The 26,412-nt window shown below is 40.3% G+C and overlaps 1 protein-coding gene across 1 annotated transcript in view; it reads right to left on the bottom strand.

The window, feature by feature from the left end:
• trpm3 (transient receptor potential cation channel, subfamily M, member 3) overlaps positions 1–26,412 on the bottom strand; it is a 113,363-nt gene that overhangs the window by 7,485 nt on the left and 79,466 nt on the right. Inside the window, exons 10-22 of the mRNA XM_061037893.1 lie at positions 22,954–23,054; positions 22,347–22,481; positions 22,036–22,086; positions 18,819–18,959; positions 17,327–17,356; positions 15,527–15,819; positions 13,678–13,906; positions 10,689–10,856; positions 7,643–7,783; positions 5,104–5,232; positions 4,250–4,501; positions 2,925–3,099; positions 655–805 (exon numbers count right to left, since the gene is read on the bottom strand). Coding sequence (XP_060893876.1) covers positions 655–805; positions 2,925–3,099; positions 4,250–4,501; positions 5,104–5,232; positions 7,643–7,783; positions 10,689–10,856; positions 13,678–13,906; positions 15,527–15,819; positions 17,327–17,356; positions 18,819–18,959; positions 22,036–22,086; positions 22,347–22,481; positions 22,954–23,054 — 1,996 coding nt within the window. The remainder of the gene's footprint in view (positions 1–654; positions 806–2,924; positions 3,100–4,249; positions 4,502–5,103; positions 5,233–7,642; positions 7,784–10,688; positions 10,857–13,677; positions 13,907–15,526; positions 15,820–17,326; positions 17,357–18,818; positions 18,960–22,035; positions 22,087–22,346; positions 22,482–22,953; positions 23,055–26,412) is intronic.

Genomic DNA, 26,412 nt, shown 5'->3' with positions numbered 1-26,412 from the left:
CACACTTACCAAAATATATCACATCCACGGAGAGCTCAAATAAATGGAATCAGGTCGGTGGCTGCACAACAAAGATCATAACACATGGCATACAGACTGATGAACTAATTCCCTCACTTAGCTTGCTGCTGCATTGCAGAGTGAAGTCTATATGTTGAGAGAATGTAGAGATAAAATAAATGCAACAGCCAATGGTAATCAATGGTTACTTACTGCAATGTTTAAAGTGAGAAAAACTTCAATGTAACCGTCGTTTTTTACACATTTTATGTACTTTCTGCAAATTACTTTTACAAACACGTAGAAGAGGATGATCTTTCCTGCTACAAAGATTATTGAGTACCCCACTAACAGAACATTAGTATATAAATATATTGGAGAAAGAAGCACTATCCCATTCTGTTTAGACAATTTGCTTTTCCTTACCCATACATCAAGACAAGTTCAGACAGTTGTGTCTGAAACAGCGCTAATTGGATACTGCTAAGTGCAAAAGCCACATCTAAGTGATGTTTTGTGGGAATGTGGGAGGAAAGCAAAAATCTTTTATTTATTTATTTTTTTAACACCATGCTGTCAAAAAAAAGTATCTCAGGTCCGGAGCTGTCTGTAAAGCAGTGGGTTGGAAAAGCTAACTTTAGACAGCTTACGTACTTGAACACAGCTATGAGGAGGTTGACGAGCAGGATGTTAGCGACGAGCAGATAGCAGGCCATGATGGCTGGGACAATCCAGGCACCCGTCTTACAGGGAGGCAGCGTCACTACCACCCCGTCCTCTGCAGTGATGTTCTGCCCACAGGGGGCTGCAGGATACCACAAAACAAACGCACACAAATACAAGTTAATACGAGGTTCACTCCGTCTATGGAATCCTTTGATATTTTAGTAGAAATGTGTAGATGTATAACAACTTGGAAAGACATGCAGACATAACAAAACATCAACAGAAGGTACAGAATATAGACAAAAGTAAAAAAAAGCAAAAAAACACACTAAAGTATAGATTGTACTCTGAGTTTGAAGACAGAAAAAAACAATGACACATGAAAAGAAAAAAAACACAACTTCATATTCTGCAAACAAACAAGAAGCATAGCTTGTGTTTATGCTTCTTAGATAAGGGGCTGCAAAGAGTGGACATTGTGATGGGGAGGACTAATGTTCAGAAATGTGAAATCTGAAAACAAAGTAGACACAACAGATGCATACATCACATTTCATCACAATTTGTGTTCTCAATATATTTAAACATGTCGTCAATGTTTCAAATATATTGCCACATATGTGCGCCATAGCTTCATTCAGCAATGGTTGATTGTTTCGAATACATCGAAATGTATTTAGGATACATAGTATGTTTTTCCATCTGGGATGGTTCAGTTGCTGTGGCTTATCTGGGGAACATTCAGCATTTGTTCTTGGTTTGTTTGCCTTTGAGATTCATTCTTGTCATGCTCATTATTGCCTTCATGTTCAATTGTTTCACACGATGCAGCCCAAAGACAGAGAACTGAAGTAATTTTCTATTTTTTGTATAATTACCTTCAAACAAATTTGGATTGAAAACTCTGACAACTGAACCACTTAAGAAAAACAGATTATAGACGATGAAGGAGGCTGTTAAATATATTTTGATGTGGGTGGGTGTGTTTTATTTTTATTTTTTTTAATGTATAGTGTGGATTGATATTATATTTACTAATGTAAAGTGTTGACGATGCAGAAATATTTTAGCAGCGTTGCAATTGCTCCAGTGAGAAGCTGAGCTGGGAGGGTGATAAGTGCCAGACGTTGCAAACATGGCAGGGTCACTTCTTCAAATGAAACTACTTGAAAAAAAAGACAGATGGGTGGAAGGGACACCAAGGAAATATCAAAGTTCGTAACTTTGATATTTCCTCTTGATGTGACCAAAAGCAAAAACCCTTCAAATATTAGGATTCATTTGATAAGTGCTTCTGCCATGCAAGAGCCAGTGCCAAAATTAGCAAGGTTGAAGTTGCCTCCATGAAAAAGCCTTAGGTGGGGCTCCTTTTTACTTCTTCCAAAAATGGATAGATTTTTTGCTTTATTGAAACATGCCAATCATATGCTTTACATTTCTCTAAAACAAGCCTCTGCTTTTTTAGAGAAATCATATTTAAATACAAAGGCTGACCCAAGATCCCAAATACATGAGGGCAACTTTAACCACAGAGCGCATGGAGCTGCATGCACACTTGTGCCTCCAGTGGCCTCTAGTGGTCAGAGTGGGCATGACATGGTGATAATGTGAGGATGATGAGGGAGAAGTGGAATAGGTTAATGTAGTTAAATTGAGGCCTATATATATGGATTTACTGGGAGTTTGACTGCACTGGGCTGAGTTGGATGGACCATGACTACGCCAGCTTCCATGTGTTCGAATGTAATTATCGACCAGCCAGAGTTTTTCATTCAGCCTGTGCTGTAACTTCCTATTATGCTTATCTGAAACAAAGAACGAAAACATTATTTCAGATCTCTTCTCTTTGGGCCACTCCTCACATTCTGGACACACCATCATATATACTACTATACAAAAGGACAACAGAACAGCACATGAATCCGCTTGCATTCTTAAAACATTTGCGTTCAGACACTGCTCACAAGTGTGATTCATTGATCCGTTTCTACAGGGTGTTAAATCATTTAGGGACAGATCATAAAAAAAATGGCATTAAACATATATGGGCATTCAAGTAACTTGACATAAATATTTAGAATGCAATTTATAGTAAGTCAAGTCTAAAAAAATGGAGGTATATGTCAGCCCATGGAGGAATGTCTGAGCATCGAGTTAGGTGTGTATTATTTGTATCTCTCTCTTCAGGAACAATTTTTCTCAAATTAACAATAATGAAGCTTATTTTAAAAGTTCAAGTGTTTTTTCCCTGAACTTACGGTCAATCTGGTCGGCAAACACCTCTCCGTAGATCATCCAGTAAGGCATGAAGAAGATATTCCTCGCCAGCATCCAGGAAGGGTCTTCATTCGGGTGAAGGATGGCCTGACGTGCCACCCCAAAACTCATCAGCACCACCAACATGATGATCACAAAATACATCATGTCGATCATCTGACAAAGGATGGGAGGGAGAAGGAGGATTGCCAAAGAGAGAAGGGAAGAGGTAAGTTGGTAAGATTCTTAAAAGAAACAGTGATAAAACCTAAGGACATTAATAAAGTAAAGGACGTGGGTATGAGGTGGAAAATGCGGCAACAGAAGGGAAGTTTGTTGGTCAGATAGAGCGAGAAAAGCAGCTAAAAATAACAGATTGGCAATGTTCTGCATTTACTTTTTTTTAATTGCCAACCCTCCCAACATTCCTTGTTAGTCAATCAAACCTCAGTTCATTTTTCTTCTCAGTATACAACAAGTGCTTAATTATTTTAATTCCAGATTTATTGCATGGTCACACATGCCCGGATGCTAGCTGAAGTTATAAAGCCAAGGTGGGCATACACTTCCTCTTGGCTAATCTATATTCCACAAACTTCAGTGACACTAGCTCTTTTGTAGTTTTTAAGGCTTCAAATCATCACATCTCTGTAAAGTGTCAACACATCAAAGATATATGCAACTATGCCAAATTAGAGCTACAGATATCATTGTAATTATCGATGCTTTGTTAAAATCACAAGGTGAAAACAGATTAACTTTCAACATTTCTGTAAAACTGTATTAGCTATGAATTTAGAAGAAAAGAAGGTGGCCTTGGTGAACAGTGGTATTTCCTGTAGTAGTTGTTACAACATCCTATACTGAGATGACCCTACTCTCCCCTCTCATTAATTCTTTGGTCTTAACAAAATGCAGATTTTCATATCAAAGACAGTTCATGCGCAGAGGTACACAGCCAATGTCAAAGACAATTGCACATCAGACAGATACCGATTTGGGCTTTTGATCCCTTCTGCTTCACATGTGCACCAGAGGCTCTCTTCATTAGCTCTTTGACATCAAACAATGAGGTTTCAGAGGACACAGGAGCTTATTAGGATCCAGCCTCTATACCACATACAAATGAATCCCTTGTTATTTTAGGATTTGGTAAACTTATAATCAGTAGATTTTGTAACGAGTAAAGGTCGAAGGCAGACAAACTAAAAAAATAAATCAAGAATATAAAATGAGGAAAGAAGTGAAAGAGACGCTGAAGACACCAACATATACGCAAGCTTACACTATACACACACATCAAGTCACAGCCCCTGTCTCCTCTCACCATCTTGCCAATCATCATCACATAAGGACCCAGGTACTTGTTGACCCCAAAGATGTCCAGCAGCCGAATGTACCAATAGATGATGTTAACACAGTAGATGACCCGCCCGTAGCTCATGAGCGGCGGCTCCTGTAGACGCAGAACCATGCCGACGGAGAATATGAGGATGGCCATGAGGTCTGTGATGTTCCAGTACTCCTGAAGCCACACCTTCACCTTCTGTAACAACTTCCCCGGCTCCGACATCAGGATCTGGAAAAGGAATCAAGGAATACTAGTTAAGAAAGATGAGAAAAGATGACGACGGTGGAATCAGCCTCAAAAGTGATTGAAATAATAGAAAGGACAACAAAAATGCATTTTATCATGGCTGCCATAAGAGGGCAGTATGTGTTCACCAATCAGGGAATCTTGCAGATGTCAAGGGAAGCATTGTTTCGCAGCTGAGAATGATGTGACATAATGATTTATGCATTTCATACACTTACAGTAAATCCACAGAAACAGAGTAAGGCTGAACCCCATATTCTCATGCAGCCACATATTTTCAATTGACTATTTTCTCTTTTTTTTCTCCACATCTCCTTCTAGTGTATTAATGTCCACCACACTGTCCCCTTTTTTCTTTATTTCTTTAACTCTGTCTTTAGCTTTCACTATTTATCATGAGCCATTTGATGATGTGGAAATGATCTTTAGTCTCTGCCCTCCAACATTAAACTAACTGAATTTAACCATATAGGCAACATCACAGTGGAGGTGTTTGTGTGTCGTAAACACACATGTGTGTGTTTAACCCTGTTGTGCATGCATGGTTCACATTTGCATGTTGCAACCGTCATGACAAGCTGTACCTCTCTCATCTTCTCAATGCCGTTGGTGAAAATGTAAGCGATGACGATCCACTCCTGAGGAGAGGGCTGCAGGTCCATCTTTACCAGGACAATGTAGTTGAATAACATCAGATAACCCACGTATGCCATCTATGTAAAAAACACAAATACAGAGGGAAATGAGGATAAACATTCATGGATATGTGCTTGTGCTTGTTTGTGTGCCTCCAAGCAAAATTGCACATCAATAAAGTTCAATCATGGCAACAAATTGGCTTGGAGGGCTTTGTGTGTAACGGCTCAAATTAGACGGTTAGTTAGTGAATCACTGACCCTCATTAACACCTTCTTTTCATGCAGTTTTTCAGATCTGATAATGGAGATTTGATGTCAAGCCACCTGATTGCTGTACCTTCATGCATGGCCCGAGAATGTCGATTATGCGTCTCCTGTGGCTTTATCTATTTAAATGCATGACAGCTGTCCACTTTCAATTATTCTTCATGTATACCTGCACTGTGGCTCATCATGATCCACAATGCAAGTCTAACTATCTAAATATTAGACAAGAGGGCAATCTACTAACGTATTAAAATCTATTTCATGTTTTTCTTATTAACACGATGACACATTCTGGCTTTTAATCAGATATCTGTTGACTCAATAGGCGTTTTCGGACCAAGGAACCATTTTCAGTTCTAGCAACCGTTGGAACCCTCCTCCTTTTTTATTCCTTCCACACCACAGGAATTATGAACTATTTTAGTTTCTAGAACCCCCGTTTAGAGGAGCCTTTTTAGCTCCTGCTTCAGAGTAGGTACCATGGTGGTGTGCATGCAGACAGATTAAGTCCCCATGGTGTGTAGTTCTCAAGGAACTCCCAAGTGGATAGTTCCTCTTCAAAAAGTCCCCAGAACTGTTTGGTCCGAAAACACCTTTCATCCTCTGAGATCATTTAAACTGCATGATCATATTCACCAGAGATTTAGACAGCTGAGAAAAATCCTAAAGAAAATACACTTTTGTATTTGAAACAAACGTGAAAAGCTTTAACATATTAGAATCATGAATTATAATAACAACAAACAGTCTGTGGATAGTTTCTCTTCCACTCAATGTTTAAAACAAGAATTCAGGTGCCGGTAAAGAGATTACAATCACGTGACAATTTATTCCCAGACCCACAATTGTTTGATGCAATAAGTTTGACATGAGGTAGGTTTGAAAACAAATCTAGGGCGGGAGAGTCCACATTTGGACCTTAGAAAAACCCCAGCATCTTTTCTTGAAGCGCAATAATAAAAATTCACAGTGGAATATTTTTCTTCAACGTGAAGGGCAGATAGGAGAAGCGAGGACAGAGGACAAGGAGGGGAGTAAATAGCCGGAGAATAGAAAACACGATAAAACAGAAGACGGTAAAGATAACTGCTCAGCAAAAATAAACAGTGCTGGTGATGTTAAAGAGATGTTTCAACTGGGCAAGAAAATTGAAGGAGCCCAGGATGTGGCATGTGAAACAAAAGAGCAGCTTAATCAACATTACGGTCATGCTCACCAAACAAAAGCTATACCAAGACTTTAAAGACACCTATAGTTACAGAACAGGGCTGTGTAGAGAGAGCTAAAGACACACATTTAAAGAGGACATATTATACCCCTTTTCCACCTTTTACAACCGTCCCATGTGGTCCCATTATTTATCTGTGCTGTGCTTTGGTCAAAATAAAACATGAATCAAGCAACAGAGGAGGTTTTTGACCCTGTATAAACCAGCTCTCTCAGAGCGCTCCGTTTTGGTGTGTGTGTCTCTTTAAATGCAATGAGCCCCCCCTGAATTTTCCCAGTAGACATCACTCCTCTGTAGCGAGAATACAAATGGTGGATCTGCGCAAAAGTTTTGTTCTAGGCTGGAGGTGGAGTCAATAGTTGGAGTTACCAGGGGAGGGGAGGAAATTTTTTTACCAGAATCCCACTGTGATGTCACAAGGAAAGCAAAATTGAAACGAAGCATTTTTCTCTGTGTTAGACAAACAAAGGACTGGATGGGTTTATCTCACATTTTGTGGGTCGGTAGACACTCAGGTTACCCAAATAAATGTTCAAAAACACTGTGAAAGTGGATTTTTCATAATATGTTCCTTTTAAAACACACATACACACTTTCCCACACATGTAAACACTCCATCATAATATTTACTTGCTGCAATAGTCGTTCCAACGACAACATGCTGTGACTCAAAGGTTTCCGAGTTTGTTTACACTCTGCCAATAAAAAAACTTTCTCTACCTTACTCCCCTGTACTTTTCTCACCATGATGATTCCAGCGTACTCTCTGCTAAGTGAATTGTATCTCCTTTACAACAAACTCTCCCCCCACACTAAGGCTGGGTAATGACAGGGTGGACCAGGAGGTTAATAACAATATAGAGGCACCCTGGCAAGAGGAGCTAACAGCAGGGAACCAGAAATAGATGCGCTTGCAGAAAATACAGTACGCTCTGACAGTGCCAACAGGAAGCGGAGTGTGTGGGTGGTGCTGCTGAAGCTGACACTGACCGTATGGAACCAGAACTTCACAATTGGAGCGTTGTAGAACTCGTATATCTTGCGTCCCATGGGTATGAGGCGGTGGCGTTTCTGTACCTCCTCGACGTCCTTCTTTCTTGATGTTTCTGTGGTTACCTTACCCAGCATTGCCTGGGGGAATGCAAACCCCGCACGGAGCGAAGGAGGAAGGAGAGAATGACGATGATGATGGGAGAGTGCGAGTGGAAAGAGGGAGAATGTGACAGAGAAAAAAATAGAGGGAGGTGTAGGGGAGACGCAGCAATAGATGGAGATGAAGACAAGTGTGGAAGAGGTGGGATGGGAAGAATAGAAAAACAAAGGGAAAAAAAGAAAAAATGGATAAGGGGGAAGGAGTTACAATATGGCTACTGCACAGTTTAACACCATCATCATCAAAGAAGCAAGCACAGGCAATGTAATCATTCCTTTATGTGAAATGTGTGTTTGAGGTGAAGTGTTGGGTGAAGGCTGGTAACACAGTATGACACAGACACTCATGGATTGTGTCTCAGACAACAAGGAAGCAACGAGAAAGACACAGTAACAAAAGAAAGAAGACAGAAATGAAAGGAAAGATAGAAAGATAAGACATAGATAATTCAATTGGGTCTGTGACACATGTCCTTATCCATGAGAAGGGGTTTAGAGCCCAATGTTTGTATGGGTCATGGCTTTAATGTCAAAGCAACACCAGACCTCTGAGGGAGTTTATCATGGGATTGTATTGCACGTCAAAAGTATTCTGTCCTACAAAAGCAAAATGCAGTGACAACATTAGTCAAGATTGTGTTGTAATAACTTGTTACTGATTGTCTTTTAAATTGTTATAGGCTTCAAAACTTCAAAACACACCTAAAACATGGTTTTGGCTTCCTAGCTTGACAATCTTTGTGCGAAAGGACTTGTCAAACCATTAAAAAAAAACCTCTGCCTTATAAAGCAGATAACCTGGCAGCTTCAGGAAAAAGGATATATCAAGTGGAAGCTGGATTTGAGAGATAGCTGAGGTAAGCCCTAGCTAAAGTCTAAGCTCAATTTAGTTATGGGTTTTCTTTTTTGTCTCCTTTAACCAAAGAAACGAACACTTTCAGTAAATTACATTTTGATTGTTAAGTTGTTGTTTTATTTACACCCTTTAATAAAGCAGCAGTGTAATCAATACATAATGGAGAAGAATGACAAAAAGCAAAGTCTAGCACATCTGAATATCTGTTGAGTTATGACTCTAGTGAATTTTGAGTGATTGCGTGACCATAACATTGAATTCACAAACCTTTTCCTATTTAGTTCTAAATTGAGGTACTGTAAATCATTTATTTTGTTACATGTGGCAACAATTGTTTGGGTGAACGTACATTCAATTTGTTATATATTTTTCTTTTTACAGTCATTGTCCGGGCTAAAATAGCTGATGCCTTTTATCCATTATGTCACTGCTAATGTAGTTACTGTGCTCTGCTTTTGTTGACAGTATACCAGACCTGGGCAAAGATTTAATGTGGGAAAGTCTGTCCAAACATTTGAAATACATGGTCTGGAGTTATTTTCAAGTCCCAGGCCATTAAAAAGGTACAATAGGGCTAAAATCACTGAATGACTTCAAACCAAACAAGACATCACCAAGTTATCAAGGGATTCTTTGTTTCTAAATATGTGGAACATATATAGCCAACCTTTGGAGTGAAGAGATTTAAATGCCAGTGTGCAAATCACACCATGCTTTCACTGTAACCAACATGCACTTTATGCGATCAGCAAGTGGACGCCAGCTATCACACAAGCTAATACATTCATCACAGTGTGGTTTATCTAAAGCATCTGAGCCTAGGACAATACAATCTCCCTCTGTGGTGCACCAGTCCGTGTTAATCTGTATGAATCTTTGTGTGATTCATAGATTTCTGGAAGTGCATTTGTACAGTCAGAAGCCAGGGCACAGAAAGGGGCTCACTGCAGATGCATCGCTGGCAGAAGGGTTGTTTGTTTAAAACACTGCCTCAAGGACTGCATACGCAAAGTGGCCCCTTTGGTGAATCTCTGCGCTGGCTTGCTGGCTATGCTTTGTGCAAATGGAGGGTATGTACAGTGGTGCTGAAAGGCGTTCAACCTCAGTTCAATCAGGTAATGGGACAACCTTAGATCCTGTTTGTGTATTAAAATTCCCTTTCCAGTCCTGATTTTAAAACTCAAACTGGATCTTGGTTTTGTCTCCAGACTTGATTGGACTGTAATGGAACGAGTCCTAATCCAGCTGTACATCCATGTCTATGCAGATGGACCGTCTCTTCCACTGTGAGCAGGGAGAAGGTGCTCAGACTCTGCATGATTTAAGCTCTGCAGCAGCAGGCGGACATGGTTATATAATGCAAAAGCCTGGGCCTCCCATGCTCAGCAGCAGCCGACATGCTGAGTGGTGTGCTACAGCAAGCCATCACTGATGGAAGAGAGTGAGGGGCAGCAATCAGCTCGCAATACAGTACTGTACCTCAACCAGAACTGAGCTAGGAGAGAAGGACAAAGAGAGACAGAGCTAGAGAGGGAGAGGGAGAGGGAGAGGTAGCGGGATGCGAAAGAAACAGAAGAAGTAAAGATAGAGCTGGGCAGAGAACGAGAGGGACCAGAGGAGAGGCAGAGAGAAATAAAGGAGATAGAGAGGGAGAAACAAACACGAGGGAACCCACAAGCAGCGACAGACTGAGACGCTACAACTCCAAGACCATGTCTGTGCTAAGACGATGAGAAACAGTCATGGCCGATTTTTCTGGGAAGGTCCAGCTGGCCAGAATAGAGAAACAAGTATGTGTGTGTGCGGAGAACTGTGTACGTATGTGTATGCATATGAACATGGTAAAAAAAAAAACTTGCCCATAAGAGACACAGAATCATAGGTATGTGTTCATTCATCAGTTTCTTAATCTAAACAAAACATATGTGTATCACTTAAAGTTTGATTATGTGTATAGATTCTGAGATGCGGGGCTGAGGTGGGTTCTCTCACCACGGAGTTGTACTGCGTCTCACAGTAAGATCTTACTGTGAACTCCATGTCTTCCTCCTCCTTCTCCTTGGCTGGCTTCTCAGGCTCCTCCTCCTCCTTCTCCTGCAGGTATGCCTCTTGATCTTGCGGCATGTAGGACATCTCATCCTTGTTCTTGAACTCCAGACTCAGGATGGATGGTGGCAGAAGCAACCCCAAGATTACCTGGGCGGAAGTTGGGTTGGAGGAAGAGGAAAGTAAGTGTTGAGCGGAGGAAGGGACAGAGGTGATTAAGATGTGCAGCTTTGTAAGGAAGCACTGAGGAAATTAGAACAGACGGACCTTTGTAATCCTGTTGTACCACAGCACATTTAAACTCACATATGTTTACCCTTAAACCTCATGCACTGGCTTGCGCAAAGCTAAATGATAAAGTTTATGACTGCACAGGCGATGGTTCTCATTTTGGAGGTAGATTACTAAAGCATTAGTCCAGACAGGCTGCAAGGGTGCTGTGCTGCCAGGATGGATGAGAGGGAGACACACCCACAGCATGTAATGGAAGCGAGTGTGGTGTATGCACTTCATAAACATACAAGTCACACAACAAATGCAGAACAGTGAAAAGGTGATGGAGGGCAGTGTTATCAAGGGCCTTTAGCTGAATTTTTACATTGACCTGTTCCTTAAATTGACAAGCGGAGGTGTGACTATTGAGACAATTCATGTTATAATGTGATAAAAAACTGTCCTTAAAGTCAGATGACTATACAAAAAGATTGAAATATACAATAATGACAGTTACAGTCTGACACAATGGGGGATATTGACCAGTGAAAAATTAAATTACCACCACAGCACAGAAAGTGATTTCTCCGCTTCCTCTCATCAGTCATGTCAAGAGGTCGACAGCAGATATGTCACTAGTAGCGACCAGCTGATGTGTGAAGGAATCAATGCACTCACTTTGTTATTCATAGTCCTTTTGTAGCCTCTTAATTCTACTATGAGTGAGATTTGTAGAGGGTGAAAGCAGTCAGCCCTCACAGCTGTAGCAACTCTCAAATTTTGACGATTTTATTTGCTGTGTATCATGAACTCCAAGGGGCAGTGGTTTTTTATTTATTTCGCTTGTGGTTTCCTTCTCTGTCTTTCTGCTCCAATGAGCCTGTCTGTGCTCAGGGCTTTATTCCTGCAAAGGCCAAACACAACTTAAAGCCCTTTGAGCCTCCCCTGCCCCTCGTCTTTCTTTTTTGTCCGAATTAGCGTGAACCCAGACGCTCCTTTGGCAGCTCCTGGGGCAATTTTTCATTATAAATAAATGTAACCTCTCTGATCCAAGCAGCTGCATCTTATCACACCGAGACTGGGAAACCCACATGAACAAACACTGCTCAAAACTCAACCACTGTTCTTGAATGAAGGCTCTCACCTTGCCTCCAAAGGATTTTCACCACATGAGCCAGGATATTTCAATGTTGAGCACCATTTCCAGGTGATCTTTAATAATTGAGGTCAGTTCTTCTGTCCTTTTTGATTGAGGATCAAACTTTGTAGGGTTATGCAAATGAAGCTTTACCTGGTGAGCAACCTTGACACTCATTACACTTCTAAAGTTAACTGTCCAATAAATCTCTTTCACTGGCTCCTCCTCCTCTGCAACATCTCAAGCAACCTTGACTGGCAGTACAGTCAGTCTCAATGCACAGCATTTTATCTTCACCTTTATTATGAATCTGCTATCAAAAAATCTTTGTACAATCCTTTGACGCTCTTGGTAAGGAGTGAAGTTTGTGCATGAATTTAAAAAATAAATACATTTTAAGCCAAAAAGACCCTGGAAGAAACTTAAAACAGTGGACAAAAACTTTCAATTATTAAACAAACCAAACTGCAGTCGCTTGTTCAGCGAAGATTAGAGAGAAAACGATCCAAGTTTGAAATGTAAATGTAAACAGACCGATAATGTCTGTTGAGTCCTGGCCTCCCACAAACTGTCGGTGCTGACCTGTCTACTTTTTACACTCCAGTGCTCTCTCTCTCTTGCTTTCTCTACATTATTGAGAAGTGAGTCATCATGTTCACACCACAGTTAAAACCTCTCAGACTAGAGACCTTGAAGCTTTAGCTTGTTAATTCCTAATCGCCAGAACTTTGTTTGAATAAAAGCTCCCCTTTTTCAAGAGTGCACTGCAGTGTTGGTCGAATGTATTAAAGAGGATAAATAGTTATCCACTGTACAATAGATGAGTTATCTGAACTGAAGGTCGTTTATTCAATACTTTTTAAGGAAAGAGATTCAGTAAGGACGTTGCTAATTGTACTGTATCTGTAATGTTTATGTCGCTTCTACTTCGGTGCAAACTGATCTGCATTATTTCGTATCACAACCTGATGGGTAATGGATTTCTGAGGCTAACGTTAAAGAGAGATGTATTTGTGGATATATTAAAGATATGCACTTATTTGACATATTACAGCTGAAAAACGAACTTTCAGTGCTTCTGATGGGAGGCCTACGCGTCATTGTTCCAAAATCCCATCAGTTGGTACTGCAATTCCTTGTTGTGTATGCCAACAAACAAGCCGATATGGTTTGTGTACTGATATATTTTGGTATGCAAATACTAGTCGGCTTGCTTCCATTATGGGTACATTATGTCCAAAGTTACCCTTGAATCTTAAGATGTTTTCTACAGAAAAGCAATCAGCAATCATCTCATTTTTCACACATCCCTACAATTCTGCACTTAACACCTGGGAGTTGTCATGTATAACCACTCTCCGCTTTTCTGTGAGCCACTCAGCAGACCCCCACTCAGCAGGGTGATTTGGGCCATATCTACAGCAGTTTCTCAGGGGGGTAAGGGTTGTTCTCATTACTTTCCCTGTCCAACTTTTCTCAGGCAGTCTGAGGGGATACATCTTTCTGGTACAACACCGCCTCTCAGACACCTAAGGGGCTGTGAAAACATTTTAGAAAGTTATGCAAGTACACTTTTCTGTACCCTCAGGTTAATTCAAAAATCTGGCCCATTTCTTTTACCTTCAGGCCTGAGTTCTTGCGCATGCGCAGGCGTCCCATCCACATGTCGGTCAGCAGCATCTGACTGCAGGTGTGAGCGATGAAATCTCGGTGTTTGGCTGCTACCGCCAGCTGCAGACAGGTGGCGTTGCTCCAGTTTTTCAGCTCGTACGTCAGGAGCTTCATAGCCATCTGCTCGTCCTGTTTATAGGACTGGTCTAAGAGTTCCACTGCCAACTGGCCAAACTCTCTGGGATGTGATATACAGGACATATACAGGCACACAGAGGCATGAACAGAGACAGTCAAACACTTTGTTCAAATAAACTGGTCAAGGAAACTCCGGCCATCTGGACGGACTCTACAGAGATTAAATTAGCATAGAAAAATGTTTCATATCAACACAGCATGCAGACGTGGTCAATGCCAAACATGATAAGAATATCTGATTTCTTAATGAAATGCACACACAGGTACAGTGTCCAGGGTCTAGCTCTCACTGGTAATATTTTTTTGTATTTTATTATTTATTTTACAAGGTGAGAGATTTAGGAATGCTTGTTTTTTGTTTCCTAATGTTTTTTTTTTTTTTACAACATGCTGAATTATGAATTATGACATGCTGTTTGGGGACTACAAAATATTGATCGTAGCACCAAGGGGTTAAAATTAAAAAGAAAAGAGCCTAAAATATGAAAAAAAATCTTAATTTAGTGGCATAGTATGGCTAACAAAAAACATGTACATACAAAGACACACAGTACCTAAGCACACACAAACATCCCACACCTTTCAAACTGTAAACAAACATAATGCACCATCCCTTCCAGACAATATGAAGAAAATCAATTCGCTAAGATGTTGTTTCAACCCAATTTTAACTTCTGAAAGAACTTTCTCCATAACACACTCAAAACCCCAATTACCCTAAAACCTTTTAGAACAGTATTTCACAGTACACTGGACGCTATGTTTCCTGTGTGGTTGAATGTGGACTGCTTGAGAATTAATAAAACAAGCACTCATAACACCACAGATTCAGAGCAAATGTTTCTGTTTCATGAAATATGAAAGGTAGATATTCTAAAAGCATTTCTGCTTTTAGATATCTTGGAAAGTAAAAAAAATAAAATCTCCCTAAAGAATGTCGAAATTGCTGTATGTATGTCCACAAATGATAAATAACCCAAGTTCTCGTATTCATCCCTCGAGTTACTACGTACAAACACACACATGCACACACACACACACACACAAACAGCACAACCACAAATTAAGATATAAAATGTATATAGTTAAATGAGCCCTTGCATGAGCACAGCTATATTCTCTGAGGAAAGCAAACTCAAAATAAACCAGCTGTAGAACTATGGCTGGCCTTTGAAACTCTGTTAGATGGTATGTTTGTATGCATGCATGCGTGTGTGTGTGTGTGTGTGTGTGTGTGTGTGTGTGTGTGTGTGTGTGTGTTTGTGTGTTAAGTGAGTTGAAGTTGGTGTGGCTGCACACAGTCATTTCCATTACCAGTATTTCATCCCTCGATGATTACCTTCATCTCAAATGCATATTTTTAACTAACAATGATGCATGTTATTAGATTTCTGTATCTATGTCACCTAAATCCTGTGGGATAGACTAAAACAGGTCACTTTGCAGGGAAGAAGGCATGCTAGAGTGTTTGGGTTGTGTATATATATCGCTATATGTGCTGGAAGACGATTGCCTGTCTAGACCTGCCACTTAGATTTGCATAAATCATGAAGTGCAGAATTGTAACCCATATGGCAGGTCTTAAGAATTGCACAGTATTTAAACATCACCTTTAAAACAACACAGCTGGATGGATATGTGTGTACTTTCTGTGACCCACCTGGAATTGTGGTTGAGCTCCTGGGAGATGTCGTCCACCATGTCGTTCTCCGAAGCTTCGTGCGCCATGGCCTTACAAAGCTTACATGCCACCAGCGCCTTGGCCATGGCCTCCTCGCCATGTTGCCAAAAGAACAGTGCCATTTTCTGACGTTTCATGAGCACGGCCCACACCATGAGCTCATGGAAGGGGAAAGGAAAGTGATTAATTTCAGGGTCATCCAAATCAATGTCCACCTCCTCCTCGCGTTTACGAGTTGTCTTCTGGCGTCCTCTGCGGATTGGCATGTCGTCCTGATGGAGATCAATAGACAGTGAGCGGGGGAAAAGATGGACATAGCTATGGAACAATTCATATTTTTGGGTGATTTGTTGTGGATTATTTGCTTTATTTACTTTTTATGAACCCTCACCCTTGCCTTAAATATAGTACCACAGGACAATGTGTTTAGGTTGATATTGAGCAATATTTGGATGCACTCAGTCAAATCTTAGGTTGTCTATGATTATTACAAGCAAAACCCAAGAATCTGGATCATATCCACTTCTAAAACCTAGTCTCTGACAGACTTGATCTCTGCATATGTCTAAACGGTCCGATCACATGGCAAGCATTTTCAGAATGTATGACCTAAATTGTTGAACCACACATGATGAAGAAAAGCCAAATGCAGAAGCAAAATCAGACTTTGGAAGACACAGTTGAAAGGGTCAAGTTCTACACACAAAAATGCACCTAATAAGCAAAGTCTCACACTTTTAAAATAAAATATTTTTGTGAAATTATCTCTATTTATTCAGTTTCCCTTTAATGCTGAGCAAAAAAAAAAAAAAAAAACAAGTCTCAGGTTGTCTCCCTGTCTCTGCAGAGATCGATACTGCAAGTTAGTGTCAAAATCGCATTTCAACAGCATCAGCATTGATCTCCAATAATTTCACATTTTAACAATTGAGGACTTCTGACAGCTGTTCAATACTCGAGAACTGACAAATTGCTTTCAGTGGCTCTTTAATTTGTGCTTAGTTTAAGACAGATTATGTGAATGTATAGATAAATGATACTAGTACAGCAGTGTTCAGTTATAGACAATAAAACAAATATTTAAAAATCAGAAGCTACGTTAACAGCAATTTATTCAACGTATTCTGTTTCATAGCCAGTCTGCCATATTGACTTTATGACAAACTGAATCACAAAAAGAGAGACATCAAGGTAACTTTAACAAACAACAACAAAGAGGGAACAACCACAGACAGGCAGACGGATGTGTTTAACAGGCAGACATACGGATAAATGGACGGCCATGCACGTTAGATGTGAACACCTCAGAGAAAACAGTAGACACATGCTTTGATAGAAGCTTTATGATGTGGATGGATCACAGTTTGTACTCCATAGATACGTACGAGTACACAACACATGTATTATGTAAATCTGTTAGGTCAGTCATTACCTATTCAGCTGAGTGGGCTGCTCTGACATGTTACATTAAGAGTTGTAAATGTTTATACTGTCTGAAGCCTTTGAACAACGTTTGTGTTTCAATATGAGAACAATTTTAATTGAAAATAACTCTGAACTAGATTGTGTGAACTGCACCATAAATTGTGATTATTACCAGCCTTGAATTGGTTCATTATCAAGGTACACTGCCTACTTCACTGGAAGATACAGATTGGCTTTACACTGGACACTATGTGAGAGAGACTGTTTCAGACGTGAGAGAGAGAGAGAGAGAGAGAGAGAGGGGAACAGAGAAGGAATGACTGAATAACAGCTTTGATGAGAGCAAACACTCACCTCCATCCCCAGCAGTTTCAGGGCTTTGGGCTAGAAAAGCAACAAAAACATAAACAAACAGAACAAGACTTTGTCGGATGTCATTTATAGAGTAAGTCACTCTATAAGCACAACACAGTGCACACTGACAGACATTCTAATGTGATGAGAAATATTCACTTCCAGTTTAAGGGTTTTTGTTAAAAGGGTAACAACAATGAGGGGTGTTACGCTCATGTGATTGACAGTGCGCTACATACAGCTACAATCTCATACGACTGCATGTTGGCATCGATTATAGCAGAGTGTGTTTGTGCATTTGGTACAGTGCTCTGTATCTGTATTAAAGCAGGGCATGTATGAATTATGTATTCATGAGCCATCATCTGACTTGATATAAATAGCACAGGTCTCCTGTGGGGATTTTGATATCTGCATCTATTTCCAAGCTTTGTTCTTAGTTAGTATGTTTGTGCATGTGTGCGTGTGTGCATGTGTGTGTGTATGTGTGCGCACATGGAAATGTGATTGTTCATTTATTTCATCACATTTAGCCTCTTTGTTCAGTTTCAGCACCTTTTTTTTGCTTTTGCTTTATCTGTGTCTTTCCAGCTGCTTTGTTGCTGCCAAGGCAGACATACAATGAGATAAACAGGCACATGAAACCCACATACACACACTCACAAACGCACACACTCTAACAAAATACAAACATTTAGGTGCACCATCAAGCAAAAATATTCTCTCACACCTGTGGCGGTGTGTGAGGTGTTGAGGCAGAATGAGAACAGGAACATATACATTAGGATGTGCAGTGTGCGTGCTGTAAAACACACCACACTACAGCACAAGATTTCAGTGATTAGTTCCTCCTCTTTTGATGAAGGTCTTCCAATCAGTGAGATGAGTGTCTGTAGTGGTTGTAATGAAGTCTGTATATTTTGGGGGCAGAGTTATGATGGCACATGATGAAGAGTCGCTGCTATAATTGATGAATGATTTGTTGCATCAAGCTAATAATAGTCTGTGCTGTGCAGACACTTGATATTGATATGAAGGATAACAGATGGACCGCTCTAGTTCTGACCAGCAATGGATCGTAGGAGCAAATGATACGTAAGGATATATAGAACACTTTTCTTTTCATGGTTGAATCTGACCGTTCAGCTGTCAGGGCTGAGATATGTAGATTTTTATTCACTCCTAGTGCTACTAAAGCTAGCAGTTGCCCCTTCCGGACAATCATAAAAAAAGATATTGAATACATTTCCTGCACATTCAGCCGTGTCACAAGTAGAATACTGTTTGTAGACCTGCATATATACAGATTGTGGCAAGGTGAAGTTTGCCATTGGATAAATAATATTTATTCATTTTGACCTTATCACTGTTAATTTGAGCAGAATTTTTATTTCACTAACAGTAGTTGCTTAGTGAATTTAATTTTCCACCCATGACTGTTTATATGCATTTAATGTTGAGGTCTGTGTCCAGGTGAGATTCAATCACTTACCCTCTTTGGTCCAAAAAGGTTGTGGTATAGAGTTCTGAATCTCTTCCTGGTGTAGTTACACCGATAAGCTCCACCCATGAGGTATTCAATGACCAGTCCGATGTCGATGAGGCTGATGCGGTAGTCCGGTGGCAGGTTTCCCTGGAAAACCAGACAGTGTTAACAAACAAGGACCAACGCTGAATGATTTGTGAGGGAGGATTAAAAAGACAAACAAAGGAGGGGTAAACACAAATTCAAGAAAAATCACACTGTCAGACACGCTCACTTCACAAAATCCTTATCAAACTGTTTTTGGCTATGAAAGAAAAAAAAACGTGATTATCGGATTCACCTTGAAGTAGATCCAACTGAACCCTGGATATTCTCGCTTGGAAAGAACACACAATGTCAGTGAGTAACCGGCACGATAAGCAAGAGCAGGGGAAATGAGACACACAGAAACTCTCGGGCAAGATCTCTCTTCCAGCCTCTTATAAACATCGTTATCTCAACCAGACTGTGGTACACTTTATGTTTCTGTATTTTAAGTTTTTTTTTTTTTTTTTTTTTTAGAACTATGTGGATCTGCATCTTGAAATGTGGACCTATTCCTCCCAAGTGTGTGAACCAAAAAGAAGTTTCAATTAGGATAATAGTCGTGAAAGCTCTCTACAACCCAAATCTTCAAAGCTATAACTTGTTCTCTTGTAGAGGAGTAAGAATGAGGAGAGACTAAAATCTTCGGTGTATTAGGATTCATAGAGAGAATAAAGTATCTGAGGACAATTACAAAGAGGTAAAAAAATGTAATGATTTCTCGTAATTTTCATTCAGCAAATTAATGAGATCTTCTCAGTGAGGTTCAGTGCAGTCTTGAGGAGAGGAAAAGAAGGATAAGTGGTAACATCACATTAGCCTGGAAGAGAGGGGCATGGGGGGCAGCTATTATTGCTGGAAGGGAGAATCATTAATGTAAAAGATGTCTATTCACCTGCCACTCCTCATCATGCCCTCAACATCAACCCCAGATCCTGCAGTCATTACCCTGACCCCCGACTGTTTCTTTCAGCTACACCAATTACCCGACATGGCGTTACACCTTCTTCTAACTCCACTCAGATGTGAGATTTTAGGAATCCTCCCTGACCTCCTCATCCTCCGTACCCTGGCTTCCTATCCAAAGACTCAAGGTCCTCGGTGGTAAAGCCTGGCAAACCCCTGCAGGCTAACTGATCCACTTTGAAGTATGGTGAGAGCCAGATGCTCCTTGTCTCTATACATCCACAGTTTAAAGTGAACACACAAGCCTTCACCTTCTCATGGTTCTGATATACAGTTGAAAATGCAGCAGTCAGCGGTCGGCTGAGCCCTCTATGAAGTCCCTGAGGTGGTGAAGCTCAAGCTATTGAGCTGTTTGTTTCCAACCTGTGTAAATAGACTATTTTAATGGGGAAGATGATCTACAGAAAACTAATTTTACTCTTGCCTACATATGCTTTATCTCTGGCATGTAAACCACATAGTCCAACTAGTCCAAATAGTTGTTTTAATTGAGGGGCTATCTGTCCGCCAAACTTATTAAAGCTCATCAAGCTATTACGTCAGTACACAATGTTAATCTGTAATGAAATGTACACTCAAACATCAGTTCTTGTGTGAGCTCATGAAGCTACAGTATCATTTTAACATCTACACCGTACACACTGTACATTCCAAGAGCAAAGAAAGGGAAATTAAATCTGGGAACATGTGGGTTTCCTTCTTACTTTTGAGACTCCGGGCAAAACGTGTGTTACTACCAACTTTTTTTTCCACAAAACTGCATTGCTCACTTCCCCTGAAGGAAATTCCATTTCTGCTCTGACAGCTGTAGTCCACAAGCCATCTCCATGATTCCCTCCTATAAAAACTTTCCCTTTCATCACACAATCTAATAAACAGGCTAGACTGAACCTGAGCACAACATTCACTGGCTCTCACAGCTGCTGCCTGACACCTACATCAGAATAAAAATTACTTATGCCAACTCCAACCATTACTTCTACCGAAGAGAATGAGGAAATAAGAAAAGGGCAATGATGTATGACACATGACCCCACCCGGGGAGAGGAGCTCAATCTAATTAGCATCATACTATGATACAATGACAACACAAAAAGCACTTGGCTACACTAAACACACAGCTTTGGATGAGGATGTTATGCCATGCACTACAGTGTGTGTGTTTTGAATGTGTGAAAGCAGCATGGTGATGTTTGCTGAATATACCCTGTGTATTCTCTCTGCAGCAACTTGATTTCATAGTTGTGTTTATAGACAGAGTGGATGTAGAAGAAGAGTGATTACAACATGCAGCCTCTTTAGTAACTCCCAGAGGAGCATGCAGCATTACTCTAATCAGTAACACTTTAATTAATGAACACCTCTCAATGCTAATGGTGGTGCTGCTGACCTCTCCATCATCCCCCAACACTGGGATCACTACTAATTGGCCTGCAGACAGGTATGTAATATTGAATCTGTTTTTTTTCTTTGCAGCAATCACCAAGGTGTAATAGAAGATTTGCAGGAAAGATAATGAATACTGCATACTTTTTGCTTAAGTGCAGTTAAAGCATATACAGAGAGGTGATTTCACAATTGTACCATTGTGAAGATAACCACACATCAGTATAATCCAAGGGAACACCCAGTTTCACCACTAGTACCAGATGATACAGCGTATCAAAAAGAAAAACACTTAAAAGTGATATTAAAGATGCAAATAAAAACAGACATGAATAAATAGTTGGTATCTACTGAGTTCTTTCTTCTCAGCCTCACAGTAGTTCCACTAAAGCCCCAGCTGGCACAAACTCAAGTTCTGTGGATAAAGTGATGTTTAATACATGTAGTGTTTGTTTACAACGGCAGTGCATGCCTTAGAGAAAGAACAGAGTAAATTGCAGGAGATTCATGAGAGGGATGGAAGTCGTGCATAGCTCTACACAGCCAGTGCAGCCTGCAACTCCAGCTGGAAAGAGAAGAGCCGGCCTCTATCAGCAGTTAATGGCAACTAGGGCAACCCAAATGTAAACCCACAAAATGTACACAAACAAAGAGACAACGCACACTTCAAAAAAAGCAACTGGAACTACTTAAACATTTCTCCTTTAATACACACATTCAAGCCAACATTCCCATACAGAGTGCCTGAACAGCCATGGAGCTAAATGGACGGCAGCGATGGTCATACCTTTTTGACATCTCTGACGAGGTGGTACAACGTGTTGGATGGTCCATGTCTCTGAAGGAGGGGGGATATCAAAGATAAAGTGTCAGGATATTGTAAATAGTCACTGACAACAAATGAATTCACCTAGGGCAAAGACTTGACCTAGCCTGCTATGATGTGCATAACAAGCAGCATGCTATTTGTGTAATTGTGTTAATGAATGATGAATTAATGAATAATGAAGTATTTGCAGAAGGAGGACGGTCCCAAGTGTTGTGCAAAAATGTAATACCACTTGTATTTACAACCAATTCATGTGCATTTATTTGTACCGTGTTGTAGAGCTCCTCCAGTCTGGAAAGTGTGAGAAAACGGTGCATACTGACTCCATTTTCAATCAGCAGCTTAACAAAGTCGACTCTGTCCAGAACTAAGGCATCCAGCATCGCCTGCTCCAGGGAACCGACCTATGGTATGCGTGGGAGGAGGATACATGAAATGGTGGCACCATATACAACCCACACTACATAACACTAACTGTACAGTAGCACTGCAAGGAAATGAATAAACATAAGCTGGGTTTTTGCGTAAGGATATCACCAAAAGAAAAACATGTTAGTGGAGCCAAACTTGATATGGTAATTTCAATCTTGATACTCAAATATTGGCAGCACTTCTATCTACCTTTTCATCTGACACACATTTCATCATCCCATTTTATCATTAGTCTTTGTAGATTATTCTGAGCTGCATATTAGTTGTTGTTTATAATATTCGCTGTTGATGACCATAAATCATGTTTTTTGCACAAGCCAAAACTGAGGTAGGCATTGCAGTATACCATACCGTTTACTGCCAGTGAGAATGCACAAAGGCAAAACTTGCCCCATGTATTTTAGATCAATATTTCTGCTGCAGTATGTAGGTTAAAGTTCTTACAGGCCACTGCTGTCCGTATATGAAGATCTGACTTCGGGCGATGTCCACTCTGTTCCAAGCCAGAGCCAAACTCAGCTGGTCAGGAGCAGAAGCATTGGCACCTGCAAGAGGATCCCAGCAAGAGTAAAGACAATGTCATTTTTCTGGAAAAACAAGGCTTCCTGAAAACTGTAGTGTATACTTTAAAAAATGGAGTATTGTTTTAATGTTGAGTATAACCTGGCTTTACTGCTTATTATTCTCTTCAAGTATTCTTAGGCTCCTCCTCTGGAGCTACTGTGAATGCAAATCCTTTAGTACTTGAAAGTATATAGGCATGAAGTTTCATCTTATCTGTTATGTTCAGTATGTACAGTGTGTCACACTGTTCATCCCTGATGTCGTCTCCATTTTTATGGTTAACAGGCTCAATACAGAGAAGAGATTTAGTACTTTGTGGCCATTTCAACATACGTGATAGGAATTTTGATTGATCAAAAAACAGACTTAAAAAACAGTAAGCAAAGGTGCACAACCACCAATGAAAAAAATCAGAAAAGGAAATCCTTGCTTAGTTTTTTTCTTTAGCACTGTTGTTGTGTTGTCTGTTAAGATGACCCCTATAGAGCTGAGAGAAGATTAATTATGGTAAGCTTTATTTATTGGGACTGCAGGGGCTTAATGTAACTTCAGGCTTGGTAGATCTTTACTTTTTACTTGACAATGTGTCTTGCCTGCTTTTCTGTGTTTCTGTAAGCTGATGTCTTCAAACTGAAGAACGACAGCTTGGTTTTTCATGTATCACTTTATTTAACGCTCCGTCTCATCCCTGCATAAAATACAACCGTTTCTTTGATTTGCTGTGTCAGTGAACATCACTTATAGATCTCTTCCTGGAAGATAAACATGACTGCAACATTATCAGTGTAAGAGGAAAAAAACTGAACACTGAAAACAAAACAAAAATTCTGGACAGATCTGATTGCTTTTTATAATTAGATGAAGAAAAACACAAGTTGTTTACAGGACTGAAGGGCACACTGATAAATAAAGTGTTGGATGGTATTTCTGGATAAAAACAGGACACCTCTGTCATGACTGTGAAAGCTTTGCTGCATGTCATTACTGACAATAAATTGACACATTGGAAGACGTAAATCTGGCGAGATGCTCAAGCAGGCTGCGCTAATTTATCTGTCCAGTGAGTTTCTTTAAAATGTTCTTTCTGACCTTGAGTCATTTTAGCACATATCGTTATTCATGTTTAATTGAAGAAAACAACCTGGAGTCAAAAAGGGAATATTGTTATGAGTTTTATGATCCTCTTAGCCTAAAGACATTTGTGAAATGGGGCCCTGGTATGCACAGAAATAGGTCATACAGCTGGTGTTCTTCAAGAATCCTAGACAACAGTGTAACAATGTTTGTTGGTTTAAAACTCAGAAGCAGAACAGCTGAAATGTGGACAGAAAAAAACTGTACATTTTAATTAAAGCTCTCTTTTCTGACCTTGTTAGTGATATATAATCCCATGTAACGACTGTAAACATGATGATATATATGCAACATGAAATACAGTTGACCAGTGAGATCAAGCACAAAAACACAGACTGCACTTCCAATTGATAATATATCTGCACACTGGGAGGAGTTAGACAAAATGAAAACGATAAAGCAACAATTGCCCTTCAGAGCCTTTAGAGAAACACACTATAATTATAGTATAATAATAATCCCCCGTGTGTTTACAAGACTGGGATTTTTTTTTTAATATGCACACCGGTATCATCACGCTACACAGTGCTCTCTATCTTAAAGGCCTGTGCAGCATTAGTGCAGCTTAATGTTCAGACACAGAAAGGCCTGTTAATGAGATGCAGAGCCGACTAATAAGGGCTTTAGAGGAGGTGTGTGTACATTAAAAGGCAGTGTGGTCTTGCTTTATCAAAGGCCTGTGGCTTCACTATGACTGCCTGCAGGGAGGTTGAACTCCTGCCAACTGACTTTATAGACCTAATCTTCAGGACATTGACTTCCACAGACAGCACATCATCAAACTCCCCCCTCTGTTACACCATGCTTCTTCAGCTGCACTTTCCTTACTGCCCTGTCTTTACCCACATCTCTAAATCTCTCCCTCAGTCTCTAACTCCGAATCACACACTCCATCCTTTTTTTATTCTCTTTTTTCTCCTTCCAGCTCTTCCTCTGTTCTCCCCTCACCACGTATTCCTGACTGTGCCGTGCCTTGTTGAGCTTCAGGCTGTAGCTTAGTTCTCCTACGAAGGAGTCTAATCCAGCGTTTAAAAAAAGCAGCTCTCAGGCAGGATGTGACTGATTTCATTTTACACTAAAAGCCTTAACGGGTCTCATTGACGCAGCAGCAGAATGAGACCTGCATGTGAAATGACCCTCGTGCTGCTTACCACAAAGCATTTTCCACCCCTTTTCTCATCATTCCCGCATATTCTTTCTCTTCTGTGCCCTCTTTGCTTTTGTTTCCTTGTTCTCGTTTTCTCTACTCTACTCTTTCTTCATTTGTCAATCCTCTACATGCCATTCCTATAACAACGTGAAAGGAGTTGAATAAAAATGGATGAAAAAGTGAGCAGAAAAACTACGGTTTGACTGATGGAGTTGACAGAGTACATGATGGAGACTTGTTTACTTAGTGAGAGTTACAGGGCAGTAGAGGGAGTGTCTGGAGTGATGCATGGGCCAAAGAAATCATGTATCTTGACTGCTACACATCAATTATGTAAAACACTCTCCCTCTCCAAACTCACTTATTCAGTCTCTTTCTCACCCTCTGTGGAATGAAATGCTTCTCTGAGGAGCGATCCTTGAGAGAGTCAATCATGTGCATTGAATAGCTGAGCAGTCCCACAGGACTCGCTGTCTTTTTGCACACACGTGTGTGTTCACATGTGCCAGTGTGTGTGTTGGAGTGAGAGCGTGAGTGCAGAGTTGAGTGGGCCTTGCTAACGTCATATTCCTTAAAGAGGCAAGAGCAGACACGATCAACAGAAGCAACTGAACAACCTATCAAAGGTGTGGATCGATAAATCATGTGAGTGTGTGAGAGAGTGTATGTGTGTGTACGGAAGAGTGGAAAAAAATGAAGTGGGAAATAAGATAAAGGAAGAGGAACCATGGTACTTCAGTTAAATCATGAGGGTGGCACTAGACATTTTCTTGATTTCATAAATTTATTTAGTCCCATTCATTGCCTTTATTGGTTATTGCATAACAATATGTTACAGAATTAGAAACTGCAGCTTATGCTTACTGAACATTTTTACTCTATATTCTCTTACTTTGTCAATCCTTAGGTCTGCCCTGCTCCACCATGCTGACTGATTGTGTTGCATTGTAACCATAGGGGCGGAAACTGGGATAACTGTGGATCATTAGTTCACTTGTGTGCAACTACTACAATGGTTGTGTAACATACCCGGTAAGCTGAGTGTAAAGATAAGA

The sequence above is a fragment of the Labrus mixtus genome, chromosome 5 (genome assembly GCF_963584025.1).
Source record: "Labrus mixtus chromosome 5, fLabMix1.1, whole genome shotgun sequence".
NCBI lineage: Eukaryota > Metazoa > Chordata > Actinopteri > Labriformes > Labridae > Labrus > Labrus mixtus.
The sequence above is the reverse complement of the archived record's forward strand: the minus strand, read 5'-3'. Positions and strand labels throughout refer to the sequence as shown.